The sequence below is a fragment of the Bactrocera tryoni genome, chromosome 4 (genome assembly GCF_016617805.1).
Source record: "Bactrocera tryoni isolate S06 chromosome 4, CSIRO_BtryS06_freeze2, whole genome shotgun sequence".
Lineage (NCBI taxonomy): Eukaryota > Metazoa > Arthropoda > Insecta > Diptera > Tephritidae > Bactrocera > Bactrocera tryoni.
Genome location: NC_052502.1, coordinates 24883472 through 24904644, shown reverse-complemented (window position 1 = coordinate 24904644; position 21173 = coordinate 24883472). Strand labels below are relative to the sequence as shown.

At 31.9% G+C, this 21173-nt stretch overlaps 3 protein-coding genes across 6 annotated transcripts in view; all 3 read right to left on the bottom strand.

The window, feature by feature from the left end:
• The window catches only part of LOC120775723 (myb-like protein P), a 175373-nt gene that overhangs the window by 118385 nt on the left and 35815 nt on the right, over nt 1-21173 (bottom strand). The window lies entirely within an intron of this gene.
• The window catches only part of LOC120775732 (protein snakeskin-like), a 22420-nt gene continuing 1592 nt past the window's right edge, over nt 346-21173 (bottom strand). The window contains exons 2-4 of the mRNA XM_040106050.1: nt 3704-3821; nt 1326-1545; nt 346-531 (exon numbers count right to left, since the gene is read on the bottom strand). Of these exons, the coding sequence (XP_039961984.1) occupies nt 468-531; nt 1326-1545; nt 3704-3821 (402 nt within the window). The 3' untranslated portion in view covers nt 346-467. The remainder of the gene's footprint in view (nt 532-1325; nt 1546-3703; nt 3822-21173) is intronic.
• Nucleotides 4077-4871, bottom strand: LOC120775733. Its single transcript, XM_040106051.1, has 2 exons — nt 4582-4871; nt 4077-4309 (listed from the first exon to the last, which is right to left on the bottom strand). The coding sequence occupies exons 1-2, from the start codon at nt 4679-4681 to the stop codon at nt 4092-4094; spliced, it is 318 nt and encodes a 105-aa protein (XP_039961985.1). The 5' UTR covers nt 4682-4871; the 3' UTR covers nt 4077-4091.

Sequence of the window (21173 nt, the reverse complement as noted above, 5' to 3'; positions counted from 1 at the left end):
TCAACCGTCATTAGAAAGAACCTTTAAGTCTATATATAGCATGACAGTTAGACAGACAGTGTAATTTAAGTTAACCTAGACCAATTGTATAAAAAAACTTCTTTATTGGCGTAGACACCGCTCACGCGAGTATAGCCGAAAAAGAAGGAAAATTGGAGGATGAAGCCTGGTGTAAAAGACTTCCGCCCAAACATCAGTTTGAAGCAAGCTAACGTGAGAAGGCGAAACATCTCCTCCGCAGGGTTGTTCGCTGGGTTTGGAATTCCCCACGTAAAAAACACCCCCATGAATAGAAGAAAACAACCTCGGAAAACTACAACTCACCAAATAATCAATCAAATTCCATCGATTTTTCGGATAATAAATATTTATTAACTACTTAAAGTAAAGATTAAACTAATATCACAAAAATATTTAACATTTCCAGTCCATCAGAGACACACATGGTCCTTACAGTTAAAGATTTACTAGTAACGATTCAAATCGTAAGCATTTTTCGATACTTCCTTAATGATCGGAACTTCACGGCGACTATAATAGACGTAGAGAGGAAGAAATCATTGAAAATAGAATAAATTAAATAAAGTAAAAATCAAATGTAACGAACAGAGAGAAACAAAAATAGCGGAGCGATGAGGAAAGCACACAGAAAGAACAAAGAGAGACACACAGAGGTGAAATTCGGATCACTAAGTTTCAAATGAGTAACAGTGACAACCTGAAACCGAGAATACCATAAAAATACGGGCATATGAGTTATTTAAATTACTTTTAATCATATTATAAAATCTTTATTATTTATATATATAAGTATATCTGTCATTATAATAGTCTGCTTAATGGAGCACATGATGATTATAAGAAATATCAAACGTATAAATGAATATACATATGTACCATAGATACGGCAATCTTACCCTCCAAATTACTTACTTCACTCACCTGTGTAACATTTACCTCATATCCTTCCCCACTTTACTAATTCAAAAAGCATCTGTATATATGTTTATGTATATAAAAACATTTAATTCTAATAAGACAGGGACAAAAGCAGTACAAATACAGTTATAATTCGTTTTAACAATGAGAATTTTTGCAAAATACAAATTTCTAAAAATATGAATATATTATATGTTTGTATGTATGTATGTATATTTGAGTGCAGCTTTGTTTATAGAAGAGTTTATGCGTTTGTTTGTGATCTTTAAATACGTTTGAGTGTGCGTGTGTGTGTGTGTTTCGCTTCTTTACATGTAGTACATACATAAATGCAACATTTATTTTTTATTCAATATTATTATTATTTGTTTTTTTTTCTCATTTACGTTCTGCAAATGGAGAGTGTGTCCAATAGAAAGACGGCACCGTTGATGATCATCAACGAACCAGCAGCGAGGGCATTGCGTTTGCGATCCTTGAAGAGGAAATTCGAGTTATCATGCCACTCATCGATGATCAGGGCGCCGGAGATAACGAAGAGCACGCAGCCCAAAATCGAGATGAGCGCATTCAGACGCTTCTCCACAATCGAGTTGAGTATGTGTCCTGGAATAAATATGAAAAAAGTTGAAAAGAGAGTTTTTAATTATTTAATTGTATATCATTATTAGTATTGGACACATATTTGACAACAAAAGATCCTATCTTTTGGTCAACAGATGTCTACTCACGAGTTTCTATTATTTTGTTAGACAAACTAACCTTTACTATACCTATACCATTACTATAAAATTTGAATACGAAAAGTCGAACCTGTCTTCAATTAATTTTGTTGACATACTATACTAATTTTTAATGTGGAATGATGGATATATATCTGAGTAATGTTTCTCAAAATTTTTAACATCAAAAATTGGAAAAAGGTCACTGAGGGTCTTCTAAATCAAAATATTTGATATAAGCCTATTCGTTGTGAGAAATAAAAAAAAAACCAAAAAGAACACAAAATAACGTTAACTTCGTCTATATGGAGGCTATGCCTTCCCTTTACGGGTGCTTTAACAAAGCATAAGGATAAAAATAAATTTATCTTCGATTGGTCTGTTATAATGACAGCTGCATGTAATATGTAGGTTGCCTTTAACAATTTCGGGATTCAAGAACAAAAACCAATTTAAATCGTCGAAACCCGCTTAAGTGTTTTTCACAATATACTCCACTTTCGCAGTCATTTGAACATATTTTTGAAGCGTTTTTGCCATTCTGATTGAGGTATTTCCAAAACATGTCTTCTGAACGCTTCACCCACTTCTTCAGTTGTCAAGAAACGCTAACCTCTTGCTTTATTTTTTACGTACGGGAATAAAAAAAGTCATTCTTTGCCAAGTCAGGACTATAAGAACGATGACTCATCAATTCGATGTTTTGAGTACTCAAAAATTCAGGTATTTCAGTCGAAGTGTGAGAGCTCGCCTTGTCGTGGTGAAGAATGATCCGTCTTCGCCGGTTGGTTTTCTTGGTTTCTTGAAAAACAACTGACAAATAAATGGTTGTATACGACTCAGAATTTACTGTTTGTCATAGACGTGTTTCGAAACACCGCTACCGTATTTTGTTAACAGTTCTCTCTACCAATCCACAAGAGTCTTTTTGAAAAATTGGCAAATTGTGTGGAGTCCAACTTGGACAAATTTTTTTTAGTCAAATGTTGCCACTAATGACCATAGTTGTCTTAATCTCACGATAGATCACATGACGATCTAGCAATATCAGTTTGCGCACTGTATCAATAGTTTCCGCTACAGCAACCGATTTTTGAAAACCTTCACGAAATTCGTCTTGGAGTGATCTACGACCTCAATTGAATTCATCATACCATCATTAAACACTGGTCTTTAATGGAGCTTCATCGTCGAAATTTGAATTACATTTATCGATGCACTGTTGCTGAGCTAATCCATGTCGAAAGTTGTTAAAAAAAAAGCGTTTGTTCGATATTTAATACCATTTTTTGGTCGAGAAGAATATTTGAAGTTACTGTCAAAAACACAAATGGCGCTCGTATGTCAAAATGTCTAACTTTACAATAAAATTGTGAGTTGCCAGATGGCAACACATTAGTGTTGCCAAATCCCGAAATATAAAAGGCGACCTACGTAGTAGTCCTACATACATATATCTGAACAATTTTTTCGTAGATTATAGTAACGTTTTGGATAACAAACTATGTCAAAAAACTCGTATAAAATAAAAAAGTTTCACAAAGACTTGATTTAGATTGATTTGCCAGCTATGTATATTAATTTATGGCCTTACAACCTTCATGACAAGCTGTGCAGGGTATTAACAGATAGCTTACGACAAAAGGATAATTTCGACCTCTTTTTTTATTCTAGGGAACCAGTAAATTTCTATTGTGGCGTGGGAGCTAATCATATTGGCTTTCTTATCAGAAAAATTCGGTGTCATCATCGTTCTGCGAGCCATTAGCTAGATTCTATTTAGGATTTTACAGCTTAGTATTAAACACTACTTATTAACTAAGAGTATATTACACAATTATATATTTTTTACTAGCAACTATTAAAAATAAGGTAACAATTTAGAGTTTACGGAAAATAAGTGAAGTCTTGGAACAAAAATTTTTCACAAAATTAGCACTGTACTTCTCTTTGTACTTTTTAACTTTTAAAGTTGAGTAAATATGTAGACATATTTTCGAGATAATGCAAATTTATATAATATATAAATAAAATGTACTTACCAATCAACAGCACACCGCAGATGATAGTGAAACCACCCAGTGTGCCGCAGACGATCAGCGGTCTCGAGGACAACGCGCCAGAGGTCTCCCAAAGCACAATACAGGCGATCGCGATGCCCTAGAAACACAATTCGGCAACAACATTGATTAATATTTATTTACAAAGCTTATCGAACGAAGACTTGATGACTTTTTCCTTTTTAATTTATGGAAATTTTATTTTCTTGTAATTTAATTTTTATTTTGTATATTATAATTTATTATTATATTATTACCCTTTATAAGCACTTAGCACTACTTTGGCACATTTTCCACAAAGACATTTGTAGACTTTATCAAAATTTATTATAAGAACTTAATACAGATCTAGCTATCTACTAATTACTATTTAACTGCGTACAATAACAAAAGTATCGGCAAAAAATATTAATGCAGTTATTAACATAAATGCGCCAGCACCCTTTAACGCATTAAGATCCTGTGACTGTAGTAACTGATTGGTCCAACGGTCTAGCACAATGACGCCGGAAGCGATAAACATTATGATTGCGCCGATACTGAAGAGGCAGTCGATGCGCTTATCAATAACAGCGCCGAGCAGATGACCTGAGCGGTGAGAACGAGGGAGGACCGGGTTCGTGGGTTAGTAATAATCAATGCAAATAAGGCATAAAACGAGAGCGAAAATAATAGAAAAGAGATAAAATAAATAAATTTGTCATGTTTTATCAATGTTGAACTAAAACATAACGGTCTATAATGTTTATAACATATAGTAAAGTGTGACTTTGTAATCAGCAAATGATTTATTAGTAACTGGTGTAGGTGTAACTCGAATTTAGGTAGTTATTTTAGGTAGTTATATTAGTGGTAATTACCAAGGAACAAAGTGCAGCAGATAATCAAATAACCCGTTAGAGTGCCACAGACCAACATCGCTTGACTCGTATACGAATGGTCGCTGATAATTTCGATCATGACAATGGCGCTCGTGATGAAAGCCTGCAACAGTGAAGGCGGGTAGAGAGAGCAAGCTCAATTTTTTTAATAACGATATTTTGAAATGCACACAAGTGGACAGGACACTGAAGATGCAAAGACTTTACGCAGAGAGGTTTAGCAACAAGAGCGAGAAGAGAAATGTACACGAACTGGACAATCGAATTGAGAAAGTTAGAAAAACGATGAGTGACATAAGGACAATTTAACGCTTTATGAAAGAGTAAATACGTGTTGTTACTATTCCAAATCTTAACAATATATTCTACAAAATTAGCTAAACTTAGTGCGCTAAATATAATTTTTCTTAAAGCCCATTAGAAGAATAGAAGAAACCAAGAGAAAACACTCGGCAGATTCACTTTTTACCAAAAATACATAAAGTAAAATTCGTCGTCGTCGTTAAAATGCGAAATAACGTAACATTACTTTTCAAAAGTTTACAGGCGAAGGAAAAACAATGTAATAGTAACCACTCAAATTGAAAGAAAAGTAGAGTTTTGGTTATAATATGGTTATATATTCGTTGTATATTGGTTTTATATCAGTTAATGTATTGGTTACTTATAGGTTATTATAGCTGATAGCGATTTTCGATTTCTTTTTATGATAATTTTTTTGTTTTGCATTTTAGGTGACGATATAGTGGTCACGCAAGTATGTATATAGTTTATGCCAATAAATTATTCATAGGTGGCGCCGTGTTTATGTTATTTAAAAAATAACATTTGTTATTGGACTTTGACTCATATTCGAAAATAAAGCAATCTCGAAAAAAACAAATGTATATTCCAAATTACTTCGCTAGGTGGCGCTGTAGTCTAAACTTCGAAAAATTGTTATTTAAAGCCCATTTTGACTATAATAAACAGTCAGTGATAGACTGGAAAATATCATATATTTTGAGAAGGTGAACTCAATAGGAGGCACCAGGTCCAAACCTGTGAGTTTAAGTCTACAGTTGTTGGAAAAAAAATTTTGAAACTATTAAACACATTTTACAGAAGAAAAACATGTATAGACAATTCAAAAGAAACTGTGGAAAACGTTCGATTATACGACCAGCAGTTATATATTTATATTTGCCAAAAGATAAATTCGTGCCTGAACTTAAATCGGCATATGACTGAGCCTGTACAATGTATAGTGATATTTGGAAAGTTGAACTAAATTCACTTTATATATATTAGCTAAGGAGACTAGCGTTTAAATGTATTGAATTTGCACACTTGATAAAAGAAGACTAACTTTTCACTATAGAAACTCCTTAAGAGGGGTTCTAAAGTGCTTATGTAAGCCCAGCTGCCTTCAATGCCTTCTGTCGAAAGCTTGAACTGATTGCTGATTTTAATACATACATATGTTCACCTCATTAAAGAAGTGAACTACAGAACAATGTATAATCTATGATCCACCGATCCGCTCAAGAACTACATAAACATTGTCTGAAAACCTATGGCAGCATTGATCACTGTTTGCAAATGGTTTTGTAGACCTTACGTTGCTAATTAGTCAATGTGCTTCTGTCACGAAAAAGTTTTTTCGCTGTTTGGAGGTGACTATATAGACTCTGAAGCTAAAATCGCATTTATCTACTTTCATAGAAAAGCAAGGTTCAATCAAAATTCTTCAAAATTTTATTAGAAGTTGTGTGTGTTAATCATATTTGGTCCTTAGTCAATTATAAAAACAATGTCTCATAATAACTGCTTTATTTGTACACAACAGCAATAGAAAACCCAAACAATAACAAAACATTTGGAAAACGTGATTTGCGTTTGAAAATCAATACTGCTACAGTATAAACTATTGTAAACAAATATAAACAAAAACAAATTAAAATTCCACACACATATTTTTTAAGCAAGTATGAAAACAGTCTTTCGCAGACCTATAAATTTTTTTAATATTCCCATAACAATACTCCGCGGCGAGTTTTCAATTGCACACATTTATGTTGAACTTGAAATATATTTATTATTAATGCATAAACTAGTAAAATTCAAGTGTGTGAACATATTTATTCAAGTTCATATGCTAATATAAATTTTACTTACATACATGTATGTATGTATAGACAAATAAAGATACGCAACCTAGTGATTCATAAGAAAAAAGTGTACGAGTACACAACGAATGAGGTCTTACTCTTCAAAGTTACATAATGTAGAACAATAGAAATTAATATAGGACTGGTTTTGTTGCTATCGGAGAGATAGCATAGGTTTTAGGATATGTCTAATGGATTGACTCAACACATTTTAGGTAATATTTTGGGTATGAAGCACTTTAATGCTACCAAAATACCTAAATCTTTTGCGATGTCAAAGTAAAGGTCGTCATTAAATTTGAAATTTATGTGTTTTCTCTTCAAACAAGTCGGTAACCTCTAAATAGGTTACCCTTTATTAGTATGCATCTACTATACATACATATAGTCGATTTGGATCCACGATTATTTAAAGTGTTCAAATTACGCTTAATGTCACATTATTTTTGTTGTTATCTAATTAAAGTTACAACGCTTTTACGATAGCATTACATCATACGCTTGCAATCAACGCTTGATTTCATGCCAGCACATACTATACACATATATATATGTACGTAGCTTCCCTGCGGCATTGTCAGCGATCAATCAAAATGCAAATTAGTGAATCATTGAAGCGTAAAATTTCAGCAATGATAACATTTGCTCTTTTTTCATTTTATGCTTGACTTCATGCAATTTGAAACAATTTTTGCTATGTAAATTATTTGCTGCTCACAATAAAACTAAAAAATGCTGCTGTACTTAGCACTAATTTTCCAAAAGAATCACACAACTCGAAAAGGGAAATAAAATCATCCCAGAGTACCCAAGAATTACCCAACTAGAATGTTTTACCTTAAATTAAATTATTATAAAGGTAGCTTTTAAAGACGTTAAGCTGGAACATTTCATTTACAATGAGTTTAGGTAGAATTTTGTTAAATTGGAATTTTTCTACAGAAATTTCCAAATATTCTAATTTTTGATTTATGCCACGTCTGATAGTAAACTACCTACAACATATCTGATATATATATGTATACATATATATAAAGTCACTATGCAAATATTCGGCAGACGAAAATTCTATTTAATTTCTCTTTCGTCAAAGACAAATTTTGTGCTGGACAAAATTTTGGAGAGACAGTGTGAAAAGTTATGAATATTTATTATTTCAAATGCAACATTTACATAATAAAATTGTGTTATTAAAATTCGAATCACAATCTGTTAAAATGGTTAGTGTTGCTGCCAAAATTTAATGACAATACAAATTATAAAATAAGTCGGAATTTAAGTGCTTTAAGTAGAATTTAATATATGTCAAAAAGAGGGTAGAAGGGAGATTTCATATAAAGACAGCTTATATAAACTACAATTTATTTCAAAGATCTGTTATAACAAATTTAGACTTCCAAAGCGACCTCTATTAGACTATAGTTTTCTTGGAAGAAGCACCAGCATTTCTACTCTCGCAACATCTTTCAATTATACCTACATCATTTCATTAAAATATTAATTTTTTAAGGCCGAAAGCTTTAATATATCCAGATCCCTAGCGCTCTATTTAATCTACTGTTATGAACGATGAGCATTTAGAAGTGCTATGTGATATATTCAGAATTCTATGTGTATATTCACAAGTCTATAGACAGCCAGTTTTGTTTTAATCCTACAGAGCTTATCTTGTTGTGATTTGGAGCTCATTATTCTTATTGAAAGCAATGACCGTAGGCTGTATAAGGGGTTACATTCTAAAGGGTTAAATTCTACAACACCTCTAGAATATTGTCGTCAATTTTCCAGTTGATCCGAGTAATAGTGTCGGAGATACAGCTTTGAGAACCTGGCGCTCGAGGCTAGCTAGGCAAAGTGCGCCGTCTTTAAACGAATCTTTCTCGAAACTGTGTTTTTGGAGTCGGTTGGTAAGATTTCTCGAGAACTACTCAACCGATTTCAAAACATTTTACACAGGTCTTTTAGACACAATTTTTGAAGACTTGGACGAAGGATTTTTATTTTATTTTTTTCGATTACAACTATTTGAAAAAAAAATATCGCGAAATTTTCAGTGAAATTATAATTTTTTTGTAAAAACGTCTGCCAAAAATCAAATTTTCGGTTTTTCTGGTTTTAACTAAAACACCTTTTTTTACTTTAGATGATCCTGTAAAAAGTTATCCTGCCAAAGCGGGCGTATCTTTTTTCCGAGGGATTACTGGATATGGCGTCGCAATTGCCGAGTTTAAAATATTTTAAAAATCAAAGCAATAACATCTTTGAATTTTTATGAAGGCACTGGACTTGAACTTTGAAAAAGAAGTGCACTACCTCTGACCAAGGCCTGAACTTTACCCCTCCATAAAAAATAAACATCCATAAAATCCATACAACATTCGGAGACGGAAGACTTAAACTCAGAATTATTGTTCCATAATCACTGCCTTATTACCTCTGAGTACTGCTAATTTCCCTCTTTCCGATTATTTATATTACTCAATACGTCATTTTCCTTCTTCAAGTGGTAAGTCAATACCCTTCTGCATTTTTTTTTTTGCATTTCTGCAGATTAATGTAGATACGCTTATAGTCTATATCACAAATATATATTACAATGACGTTTGCCAACACTAATGAATAAAGTAATTTTCGTTGTAATTTTGAGCAACTGTTGAACATAATTTCAATATTATTGAAGTGCTACTGCAATTTATCTGGTGCTCAATAATAATGCCAATATTGACGGATAAGTATATAAACCAGTAATATTAACATAACAATCCATGATAAAATGGGACAAAAATAGATAAAGAGGATGTTGCAGATATCAACGACACACAAAAGTTAATATAATGATGGTTTTATTTTATCACTTTTATTTTCCATCAATATTGATAAAAACTGCCTTAATATGTGGCGTCTTCACTAAGCTAACAGTGTCGTTTGAACGTCAAATTCGCTTGAAATGGGTGCGTAATTGTCAACTTGCTGTCATTTTTATTGACTGACAGTTGCTGTCATAAATCAATTAATTTAAGTAGCATTTAAGTGGACACTAATGGGCTATTAGTGGTAATTTAGGAATTTTGCAACAGCGCTTTTTTTTGTTTACCACAGTTAAGTGAGGTTATGTGAATTTTATGCGAGTTTTATCTAGTAGATAACGAACGTTTATTCCAAAAAATTAAATTCGGTTTTTTGAATGTGGGTGTAGTTGATCAAATTTGATTCGGACTGGTCCGCATACAAATTGCGCATGCAAACCGAATTTTTTAATTTCCTTATATTTAATTGTTTTCTTTCTTTATATTACTGTGAAACTGTCCAATAATATAGCGAATGATGCTTTGAAAAAGAGGCAAAAAAGGAAAAAACAAGAAATTCGGCAATCGCAACTGAGGCTTTTAACAACAGTATGGAAAATTTTATTAAGCACAGAAATGCTTGTGTTGGTCCAAAACGGCGTATCTTGAAGGCGATAGTCAAGATTTTTAATAAAATACCCGAAAATTTTACCTTTTTTCGTTAGTCCAAGTAAAATCAGATGGTATATCTCAAAGTTTCAGTAAGTGGCTTGAGTTAAATTTAGATTAATTTTTACTAAAAAATCTAAATTGATTTATAAGCCAAATCGTAGGTTATGAATTTTAAATTCATTTCAACAGTCGGGTCTAAGTAACCGGAACCGACTCGGATTTCTGTTTTTTGTCGCTACAATAACAACAACAACTATTTTACAGAAATTTCTTCGAAACAGAATAAGAAAGAAGGCCCCTCTGAATACTTTTTTGGCCAAAGCGCCTAATTGTAGGCAGTGATTCGATACAAATATGTCAATTGTTCAATGCAAAGCACAAAATTGCTCTAAACCCAGTATGAAAGAAGGTCCATCTAATTATTTTTTGGCCAAAGCGCCTAATAGTAGGCAACAATTTCATGCAAAAAAGGAAATTGTTCAAGTCAAAGCACAAATTTTCCTTAATCCAGTAGCATTTGTAAAATACACGTTATATAAATGTATATATAAAGATAATCAATGTTTAGATATCATTTTGCGCCTAATTGTAGGCAATATTTTTGAAAGATACCTAAAAATACCCATCAAAACCACCTCTGTGCTTCCTTTTCTTAAAAATTGTTTGCCAACAAAGCTGTCTTATCAATTAAAATCTCAATTATAGCACTTATAGAATCTGGTGCCATCTAGCGGAGGATTTCTCTTTCTATTTTCTTCTATTTCGAACAAACAGTCGAAACGAAAATAAGCTCAGTGACTCACATGGCTCCAAAACATTATATTCTCATAACTCCTACTAATTCTCTACAAGCTATTGTAGACAATTCTAACACTTGCTATTATAAATACAAATATTTAAATAACTCTTAGCGAATTCACTGATTGTGAGTATCATCAAAAGACTTTGGTATCACATATTGGCAGCGCAAGTGTTCTCCACTTATTTCCACAAGACTTAATTAATATTAATAATGACTTCAATACATTTAAAGCAATGGAAGAATATAAAAATAGATAATGCAAACAGCTTGAGATGATTAATTGAGGGTGTTTACGACTTAACTGTTATCGCGGCAGACCGTTGGCGAGCGTTATCGCCGTATATTTAGCGCTTAAACGCTTTATTCAAGTATGTAAATATAAAAAAGAATTTATATTTCCATATTAAATTATGCTAATGTATAATAAAAATACTTATAATCAATCTGTATTAAATTTTTTCGATTGCACTTGAATTTTGAAGTATTTTAAGAAAGCAGCAAGTGGTCTAGGCGCCCATAATTTGCTTATGACACACGAGTATACATATTATATGTATATCTATCTATAAGTACTATATACATGCGCACAATTAATTAACAGCTACGTGGTAATTAACTGAAGGCTTAGACTTGTCACATACTAAGTAGTGCTGTTGACAGTTTAAGACGTCAATTGTTATTATTGGGAAAGTCCATTGTATGTATATCATTTGTTTGTATGTTATCTAAGTATATGCTTCGATGCCAAGATTCGATAAAAAGTTATCTCAAGATAAAACTAAATATGGAGAGACACCTGGTAAGGCTACTGGGAATTTCGTTGTGTATTTCAATCGGTCAACAATATCTATAAAATTTGGAACCAAAAATGTGTCAATGACTAAGCAAGTAAATTTTTAGTTGAATTATGAACATTATTCAACAAAGAAATGTTAGAAAAGGTCTTCAGTGGTATGGCTTGTCACGAACAAGTGTTTTTGATGGGTAAAAATTATTCACAGAGAGCCGATAACGCGTTGACGACGAACCACGTTCACGACGACCATCAACATCAACTGATGATCAACACGTTGGTGCTTGAGGATCGACGAAGGCATCGTTGGAATATCGTAAGGATCAGTGAAAACCATTTTGAAAGAAGAAGAAAGTAATTTTTTTCGAAAAACATCGTCGCGTTAACGTCTGTGAAACAATGCCTTTGGACTACCAGGATGTCATGAAACATATTATTACTAGCGGATGAGTCTGTGATCTGTGCTTACGACCCGAAAACGGACGATCAATCGGTGGAAAAGGTAAGCGGAATCAAAAAAACCACGTGAAAGCAGTTCAAAAAGCATTATTATGTTGACAGTTTATTCGATTATCGGATTGTGATGTACTCCAAATTCCTTCCGATCGGCTAAACTGTCAACAAGGAATACTTTTTGAGTATTATGCGTCGTCTATGCGAAGCTATTCGTAACAAGTAATTAAGGGCTAAGTTCGGGTGTTACCGAACATTTTATACTCCCGCATGATAAAGTGATAATCGATATTTCATTATACGTCATTTACATATTTTTCAAATACCGTATTTGTGTAAAGTTTTATTCCGCTATCATCATTGGTTCCTAATGTATATATTATACAGAGAAGGCATCAGATGGAATTCAAAATAGCGTTATATTGGAAGAAGGCGTAGTTGTGAACCAATTTCACCCATATTTCGTAAATGTCATCAGGGTGTTAAGAAAATATTACATACCGAATTTCATTGAAAACCGTGGAGTAGTTCCTGAGATATGGTTTTTGGTCCATAAGTGGGCGACGTCACTCCCATTTTCAATTTTTAAAAAAAGCCTGGGTGCAGCTTCCTTCTGCCATTTCTTCCGTAAAATTTAATGTTTCTGACGTTTTTTGTTAGTCGGTTAACGCACTTTTAGTGATTTTCAACATAGCCTTTGTATAGGAGGTGGGCGTGGTTATTATCCGATTTCTGCCATATTTGAACTGTATATGGAAATGCCTGAAGGAAACGACTCTATAGAGTTTAGTTGACAAAGCTATAGCAGTTTCCGAGATATATACAAAAAACTTAGTAGGGGGCGAGGCCACGCCTACTTTTCCAAAAATGCGATCCTTTGTGCCAAATTTCACTTTAATATCTTTATTAATGGCTTAGTTATGAGACTTTATAGGTTTTCGGTTTTCGACATTTTGTGGGCGTGGCAGTGGGCCGATTTTGCCCATCTTCGAACTTAACCTTCTTATGGAGCCAAGAAATACGTGTACTAAGTTTCATCATGATATCTAAATTTTTAATCAAGTTACAGCTTGCACGAACGGACGGACGGACAGACAGACAACCAGATTTCAACTCTACTCGTCACCCTGATCACTTTGGTATATATAACCCTATATCTGACTCTTTTAGTTTTAGGACTTACAAACAACCGTTATGTGAACAAAACTATAATAAAAAAAATGTATACATATATGATTGTTGCAACCCATTTCTTTCAAGTATGACCTCATCGAACACACATTAAAAGTGAAATTAAAAATGAATTTCTAATAAAAATTCAACGCAAGTGTATATAATTTAACGTCCCAAAGAGAATACAAAGTTTTTAAGTATACATGTCTACATATAAATATCTATCTACACATAAATGTACACATACACATGTTCTCCAGAAAACGGTCAGCTAATTGTGATCTTGAATGTCTCTATAGCGATCGGTTGCATTTACGCATGCTATCCACGCACACCCACACATTTTCATGCATAAAAAAGCTCTCCAAGTGAGTAATCACATTCTTAATGTATTTCTTGTGCATTTTTATTATCAATAATTTGCATTCTGAAAGCTAAAGAGGCGCTTTATTTTCTTATTGATATAGCTTGTTTATGACCTAGTGAGCAAATAGCGTTTTGTTTTATTTATTTCTTTAATCTAGTGATAAACGAATGATGTCATTATAAGCGCTGAGCCTATAAATTATATATATATGTATATATATTAGGGTAGGACAAAGAAAACGAAAATTTTTTTTGCTTTGTACTCTGAAAAAAGTTGTTAGACACCTCAAAGAAAATTTCTCCAAGAATGATATCTTAATTGTAACTGGAAGGTCCTTCGCCTCCACGAACATTTTTGTAGAGCAGTAAATATCTTATGAAATTTTCAAAATATGAGTTTTGCAATATAAAAAGCTTTTGTTTCATGGAGTTATAAATTTTATACCTGTGAGAAAAAAAATGTGCCTTAAATTAATCAAATTTCGAACGTTAATATCTTTTAAAGGGTGAGGTTTTTGAAAAAATCGTTCGAACCTTTTTGTAGAGCACTAAATTTCCTACCATATTTATTAAACAAGATATTTTTTCAAGAAGCTATAAGCGAGATTTAAAGTTTTCTCTCTGATGATAAGAAAATATAGCTGTAAAATAAAGACTCATATTAGAAGAGTTGTTTTAAGAGGTAGCTAAGAACCTATAGAAACGAAAAACGATATTCGCGTTTTTTGGTTCATCCCTACTGTTTATACGTATAAACATATATGCGTACATAATTATATATAAACGAATAAGTAAATAAAAGGCGTTGAGGAATTTATTTAAGTATATAAATATTTGCCACAGTTGATTCATTAATTCATATATATTATACATAAATTATATATGTAATTATGTACCGACACATCTAAACTATAAATATATAAAATTTATATGCTTGTGAAGTAATAAAGGGAATTCTGAGCAAAAGTGTGTTTTATGGATGCTGATATAAGTGCGGAAATTCTTAGCGAATGAAGTAAGTTATCATAAAAATGTATTAGAAACTTACGGGTGACTTTCAAAGCGAACGCGTAGGTTACTCATACGCCGACGTGACCGGAAAATTTTCTATCGAAAAATAGTCGGCATGATCGCTTTAAATGTGGCAATATTTGAATGTCTACTGCATGTAAGATTTTGGTTTTTGAGTAAGCAAACTCAAATTTATAGAAAAATGGAGGAAAAATGAGAAAAATTTATAGAAAAAAATATTCTTTAACTCGTTGAAACAGCGCTTATTGTTGTTTTTGGAGACAAGGACAAAATTTTAGCGCACTTTCCTCTGTATGAAACACTAAGTATAAACACGGAGTTTACAGTAGAAAAAAAAAAGAGTTTAAAATAGAAAAAAATGCATTTAATTCATATTAACTAACATTTCTTTTGGGAGTTTATGGTGGTACAACACTGATTTGCTAATATTTTGGTTAAATGTTTCTGTTAGAACAAAAAATATGCTTTAACTCATCTTAAATACGCCTTTTTAACTTCGCACTTTTGCTCTTGATGATTTCTCTACCACAAAAAAATCTAAATTTATATTCAAAGTCTCTTAAATATCGCTTTGAGTACACGATTCCTTTAACTCGAGTTTCTTGTTTGAACAGTTTTCTTTCAAATGTAGTCTTTTCTTAAATTTTAGAAAATATATATTATTTAACTCAGAGCTTCTAAAACACCACTAAAAACACCCCAAATTCTAAACTCGAATTTATGACTTTAAGTTTTATGACTTTAAACTCGAGTTTATGACTCTAAGACTCAAAGTAACGTTTAGATATGAAATTTTTTTACAAATATTTCTCAAAAAAAAATTATAAACAAACTAAGGATTTCTTAAACACCACTCTAAGTACCCTAAACTTTAAAGACCATTTTATGACTCAAAGTAACGTCTAATTATGATTTTTTTTTACAAATATTTCTCAAAAAAATTTATAAGCAAACTAAGGGTTTCTTAAACACCACCCTCAGTACCCCAAAACTTAAACTCGAGTTGATGACTCAAAATGTATCTTTTAGTTGTAAAATTGTATTTTAAAAAGTTTCGAAAAATACTCGCTAACAGTACATTTATTCATTTTCCAGCAAACATCTAAAAGTTTAGTAGTTTTCTTACACCTAGTTTTGCTACAGAAGCTTTATTACTTGTCGCTTCGCCTTTGAATTATGAGTTTACGGTAAACATCATTTTTATTGCCACATAAAATTGGCTGTACATTTACTAATGGCGTTGACCAGATGTACTGATTCATACACAAATTTATTCACTACTGAGTCTGTGCCTGTAAATAACGCCACCCACTGAGTAACGGTAAATAAAATTGTAGTAAATAATGCATTCACTCATTCATTAAATTACTTTAAATTTTTGTTTTAATTAAGATTACATTACTACGGTAATCATTTTTATAAAATTAACAGTCATTTGTTCATTTGTTTTAGTTCCCCTGAATATATTTATTTTTAATATTTATATATACTTTATGTCTGAAATATATAAGTAAATATTATATAAGCGTGTCTACTTCCAAAGACTTTTAATACCTAAGGCATACATCCTAACTAATCTATCTCAATTAAATTTTATTAAAATTCGCATTCAAAGCGCTAGTGGAAATTAAACTGTACTGAAATAAATGAGAATAAATGACAAAAAGCTGTCTTCTCGCCGAAAGTAACGCCTAAATCGGGTTCAGAACTCAAGTGCGTTTAACTTGGGAATACAATGGAACGAGACGAAAATGGACACAAAAAAAGCTTTATCAATTCTTTATTTGTCCACACAACAGGTACATACACACCTACACCTATATAGATATATTGTGGTTGTTTGCGAAAAATATATTATATTCAAATTAGCATTTCTTCTGTGTCTGTATGTTTATATGTGCGCGTATGTGCGATATTTGGCAGCATGACATCAGAGAACTGTCGGCAAAACAAAGTAAACAAATTAAATTTTTTTTGTGTGTAAAAAGCAAATTACTTTGATTTGAAATAATAAAAATAAAGCTTTGCCGTATTTAATTAAACACCAGAGTGTTGGACAAATGACACATAAATTAAACAAAATTTACTTTTTTATGGAGCAGAGATTATTTGTAATCACTCGGGTTTTAAAATAGAGATTTAACTTCGATTTTAATTATTATTATTTTGATTATTATATATATTATCATTTGATGGACCTTGGATTCAGCAAAGTTGGGTTTAAAGTACTTTGACCCATATTTCAATACTATATTTGGTTCTTTTATCAGTCATCCTAAGGAAAATACCAACAGCTAAGACTCCATAACGAGAGTTTTATCTGAAATACTACTGTAGGCAAGAAATAGTAAGAATTATTAATTTAAATTTCCCATTCGTCCAATTTTTTTTCTGGGTTGGTATGACTCAGAGACATCTATGCCAAATGTCACATCAAGCATTAGTATACACTTGTCTTTATGAGAAAATAAAGTGCATTTGGCGATTTTTGCGATGAGTGAAATTATTCAAAAAACAAGTTCATAATTTTTTGTGTGCGGAATAAATTTTCTAGTCCCGAAATGTTCAGAATGTTGGAAAAAGCCTTCGGTGATAATTTCTTGTCGCGAGCAAGTATTTTTGATTGGTACAAATCTTTCAAAGAGAGGCGAGAACGCGTTGACGACGAATCACGTCCAGGCAGTATCAGCATCAAGTGATGAGCAGCATGTCAATAAAATATAGATATTGGAATATGAGAATCGATGATTAACAATCAGAGATCTTATTGGGATAGTTGGAGTATCGGTTGGATCAGTGAAAACCATTTTGAAAGATCACGATTGGTTCCTAAAGCGCTAAATATTTTCGAAAGACAGCGTCGCGTTAACGTCTGTGTAACGATACTTTCCGACAACCAGGATGTCATAACTGGAAATGAGTCTTAGAGTAACGTTTACGACTCAAAAACAAACGATAAATCGGCCGAGTATCGTGGCAAAAGCGAGCTGAAACCAAGAACCCGCGTCAAAGCAGTTAAAAAATGAAGGTTATGTTGTCCGTTTTCATCGGTTATCGAAGTGTGGTGCACTCCAAAATCCTTCCGACCGGCCAAACTGTCAACAAAGAATACTATTTGAGTGTTATTCGGCGTTTGCTTGACTAAATTTCAGCCGAGATGCACAATTTTCGAACACTTTTTGGCGCAATGGTTGTAGGTCTGTAATAATGCGCTACATAGACAAGCGACTTCACTTAACCCCGCAAAAAACAGTCCAGCGGTGTTAAATGTCATGAACTTGAAGGCCACGCACTGGCCCATGACACGAGATAAAGCGATCACGAAAAGTTTCTTTCATTTAATTGATTATTTCGTTGGATATATGGCAAGTAGCTTTCTCTTGTGGGGAATCAAAGGTCGACCACATCAACATCCTCCAGTTCAGATACGAAAAAGTCATTAATCATGGCCTTATAGCGTTAATTTTTGAAGAAATATGAACCAATGATTCCCAACATTGTCTTGTGGATTATCGTCACACCAAATGCGACAATTTTAGTTATTGGCCTACTCATTCAACCAAAAATGAGCGATTAAAGTTTTCTAGTGATCGAAAATGATTTGAAATAGCAAACCAAATTATAAATCAATAAACAGTTGTCAAAAGAACAACTGCAAAAAAAACTAGTGCTTCTTTGAAAATCACATGTCTAAAAAAAACACCCAAAACTAAATCAAAATTGTATTCCTGATGAAGCAGAAATTCATGGAATAATCCACAAAAGACGTCAAACGGACTTTTTATAAAAAAAAACTCTTTTTAGTTCTTTTATTGCTTAATAATGAGCCAAGGTTAATTGTAAACCATAATTATGGCGATAATAACCAAATTCAGAATTTTATTCTTATTGTTGTACATACATAAACACAAGAGTCGTGTATGTAGCTATTTCCGTAAATATGTATATATCTCTTTATGCCTCCATTTACATTTTCTATGCCTAGAATTAATCTTCAGAAATCATTTCTAACCTGAGATTCAATCTTCGACAGCATTTATCTCCGAAAAAGTACCAAAAAATACCAAAATGACATCACTTCGGAAACAAAACAGAGTTTGAGAAAACAACAATGCCATACATTGTATGTACATATGTATATATTAATCCAATTGCTTTTGAGACCGTCCCAACAAAAGCAGACAACAATAGATGTATGTTTGTATGTAAATTTAGTGATGTGCCTTTGATTGCTATAGACATTAAAGCAAATTGCCGAAATTTAATGCGAAATTCAATATGCGTAGCTAAGCCTTTCCGAAAGCAAAAGTTACCACCGAAAGTATACGCAACGACTATTTTGAATTTTTGTATTGCGGCAAGAATAACAAAACAAGCGTAATTGTTGTTAGGTACGCCTAACCATACGATTTGGTATGTGTCCATAAATTGAGGAAGCCTTATAAGTTCACACGCTACAAACAAAAATGTTTACCTGCGAAGACGAAGTTAATGAATTACGCATGTGAAGACAAAATGCGAAAAAGGAAACGAAGCAAACGAGAAATGGCTCACGCACGATTCAGAAAAACTAAAAAAACAACAGTTACCTTCTTTTAACAACATAATAAATTCAGGAATGAAAGAGTTAAAAAATTAAAAAAAAAATTAAAAAAAAAGAATTAAAAACATTAAAAAAAAAATAATAATAAAACTAAAAAAAAATAAAATAATTAGCAAATTATAGTAACGAAAAAAAATAAAAATACAAAAAATTATAAAAAAATTTATAAACAAAAATTAAAAAAATTAAGCACATTTTCAACAAAGCTAGATCACACGCATTATTTGAAGCTTAGATTAGCGCACCGCCTAAAAATAGTTAAAAATAGTTGTGCGACCAGACAGGCGTAATTAAATTGTTCCAAATGACTTCAGTCTTATTTCGCTTTCATGTATTCTACTCTTTGTGCGCGTTAAACATTACGGGCTTGTCTTGACTTTACGCGCCATAATAAAGTGAGCCATTCGGACGTTGTATTCTACACACACACGCAACAAGAACTGGCAGTGATGTCACAACACACAAATAAAAGTATGCCAGATACTCAAAATGTTTATAAACATGTTGCGCAACATTTTTATGCTACTTTCACAGCTGAAAGGTATGTGTGTTTGTGTGAAATTAAAAATCGTGCAATTTTGCTTCAAGGATAACCAGAAAACATTTACGACAATAGTATGAAATAGCATTAAAGTCGGTTGTAAAAACAACAATAACCACAGTAATTGCTTTGATGAATTTTAGTGGCGCAACGTAAAAATTCAGGAGAACAAAATCATGTGATATTTTCGTGGTATTGATTGGAGGGTAGACATCAAGGAAATGTGCGTATGTAAGCATGTATGCGATATATACATACATTTGTGTAGATTCTAAACTAGTGTGGAGGGTAAAAGTAGAATTAGACAGCAACCGGTAATGCGTATTACTGTGCATTGTCCTCAGACAATGGACTAGAGTATGTATAAAGCAATATAACAAGATATTCATAAGTAAATGTAGAGCTATATATACATATATGTATGTGTATGTATGTATGTTTGCATATAGCTAAAGCCAAGCAACTTCAAGTGACAACTTTGTGGTTAAAAAAGCTATTTTTTCCAACAAATTATGTATTGAAAAGCAAATTTAAATGTGATATATGAAATGATAACAAATTAAACTGCAAGCAGCAGATTTTGAAAACAAAAAAAGTTTGCTATTCATCACAATAATGGTAAATTATATATGTCTGATGGTATATACATATACAAGTATACATATAAATGACCAATACCATTATACTCTAGTCTGTTTGGTATTATTAGAAAGCGAAATATAAAAAATTTATATAAGTATTGCTCAATGTTATTAAAACTGAATTTTTAATAATATTAACTTAAAAATAATGATTTTTTAAGCTTTTAACTTTATATTATTCACTTTAATTTAATTTTTTTTTTCTTATTAATCATTTAAACCTAAGAATATTTTTTTTATATTTATTATTATTTTTTTTTAGACGTGTGCTCTTCCGATCTTTGTTTTATTTTATTTTAATTTATTTTTATTTCATTTGAAAAATAGTATAAAAAGGTTTAGTAATATTTATCAAAATATAGTTCAATTACAACAGAAAAAATATATATTTTTAAAATTCTAGTTTTATTTTATTTACTAGAATTTAATATTTTATTCTATTTTATTTTATTCTACTGTTGATATTTTCTTAAAAAAAAGCTTTTTTGTATTTTCTTATTATTTTTTAATTTAATTCAATTACATTTTATTTTATTTAATTTTTCTTTTAAGTTTATTT

Excerpts from the sequence above, each read along its gene's own strand:
- LOC120775733 (XM_040106051.1), bottom strand. The coding sequence starts at position 4,681 with ATGATCGAAATTATCAGCGACCATTCGTATACGAGTCAAGCGATGTTG. Across the intron at positions 4,310-4,581 it reads CTGCTGCACTTTGTTCCTTG|GTCATCTGCTCGGCGCTGTT; the intron begins GTAATTACCACT and ends CTCACCGCTCAG.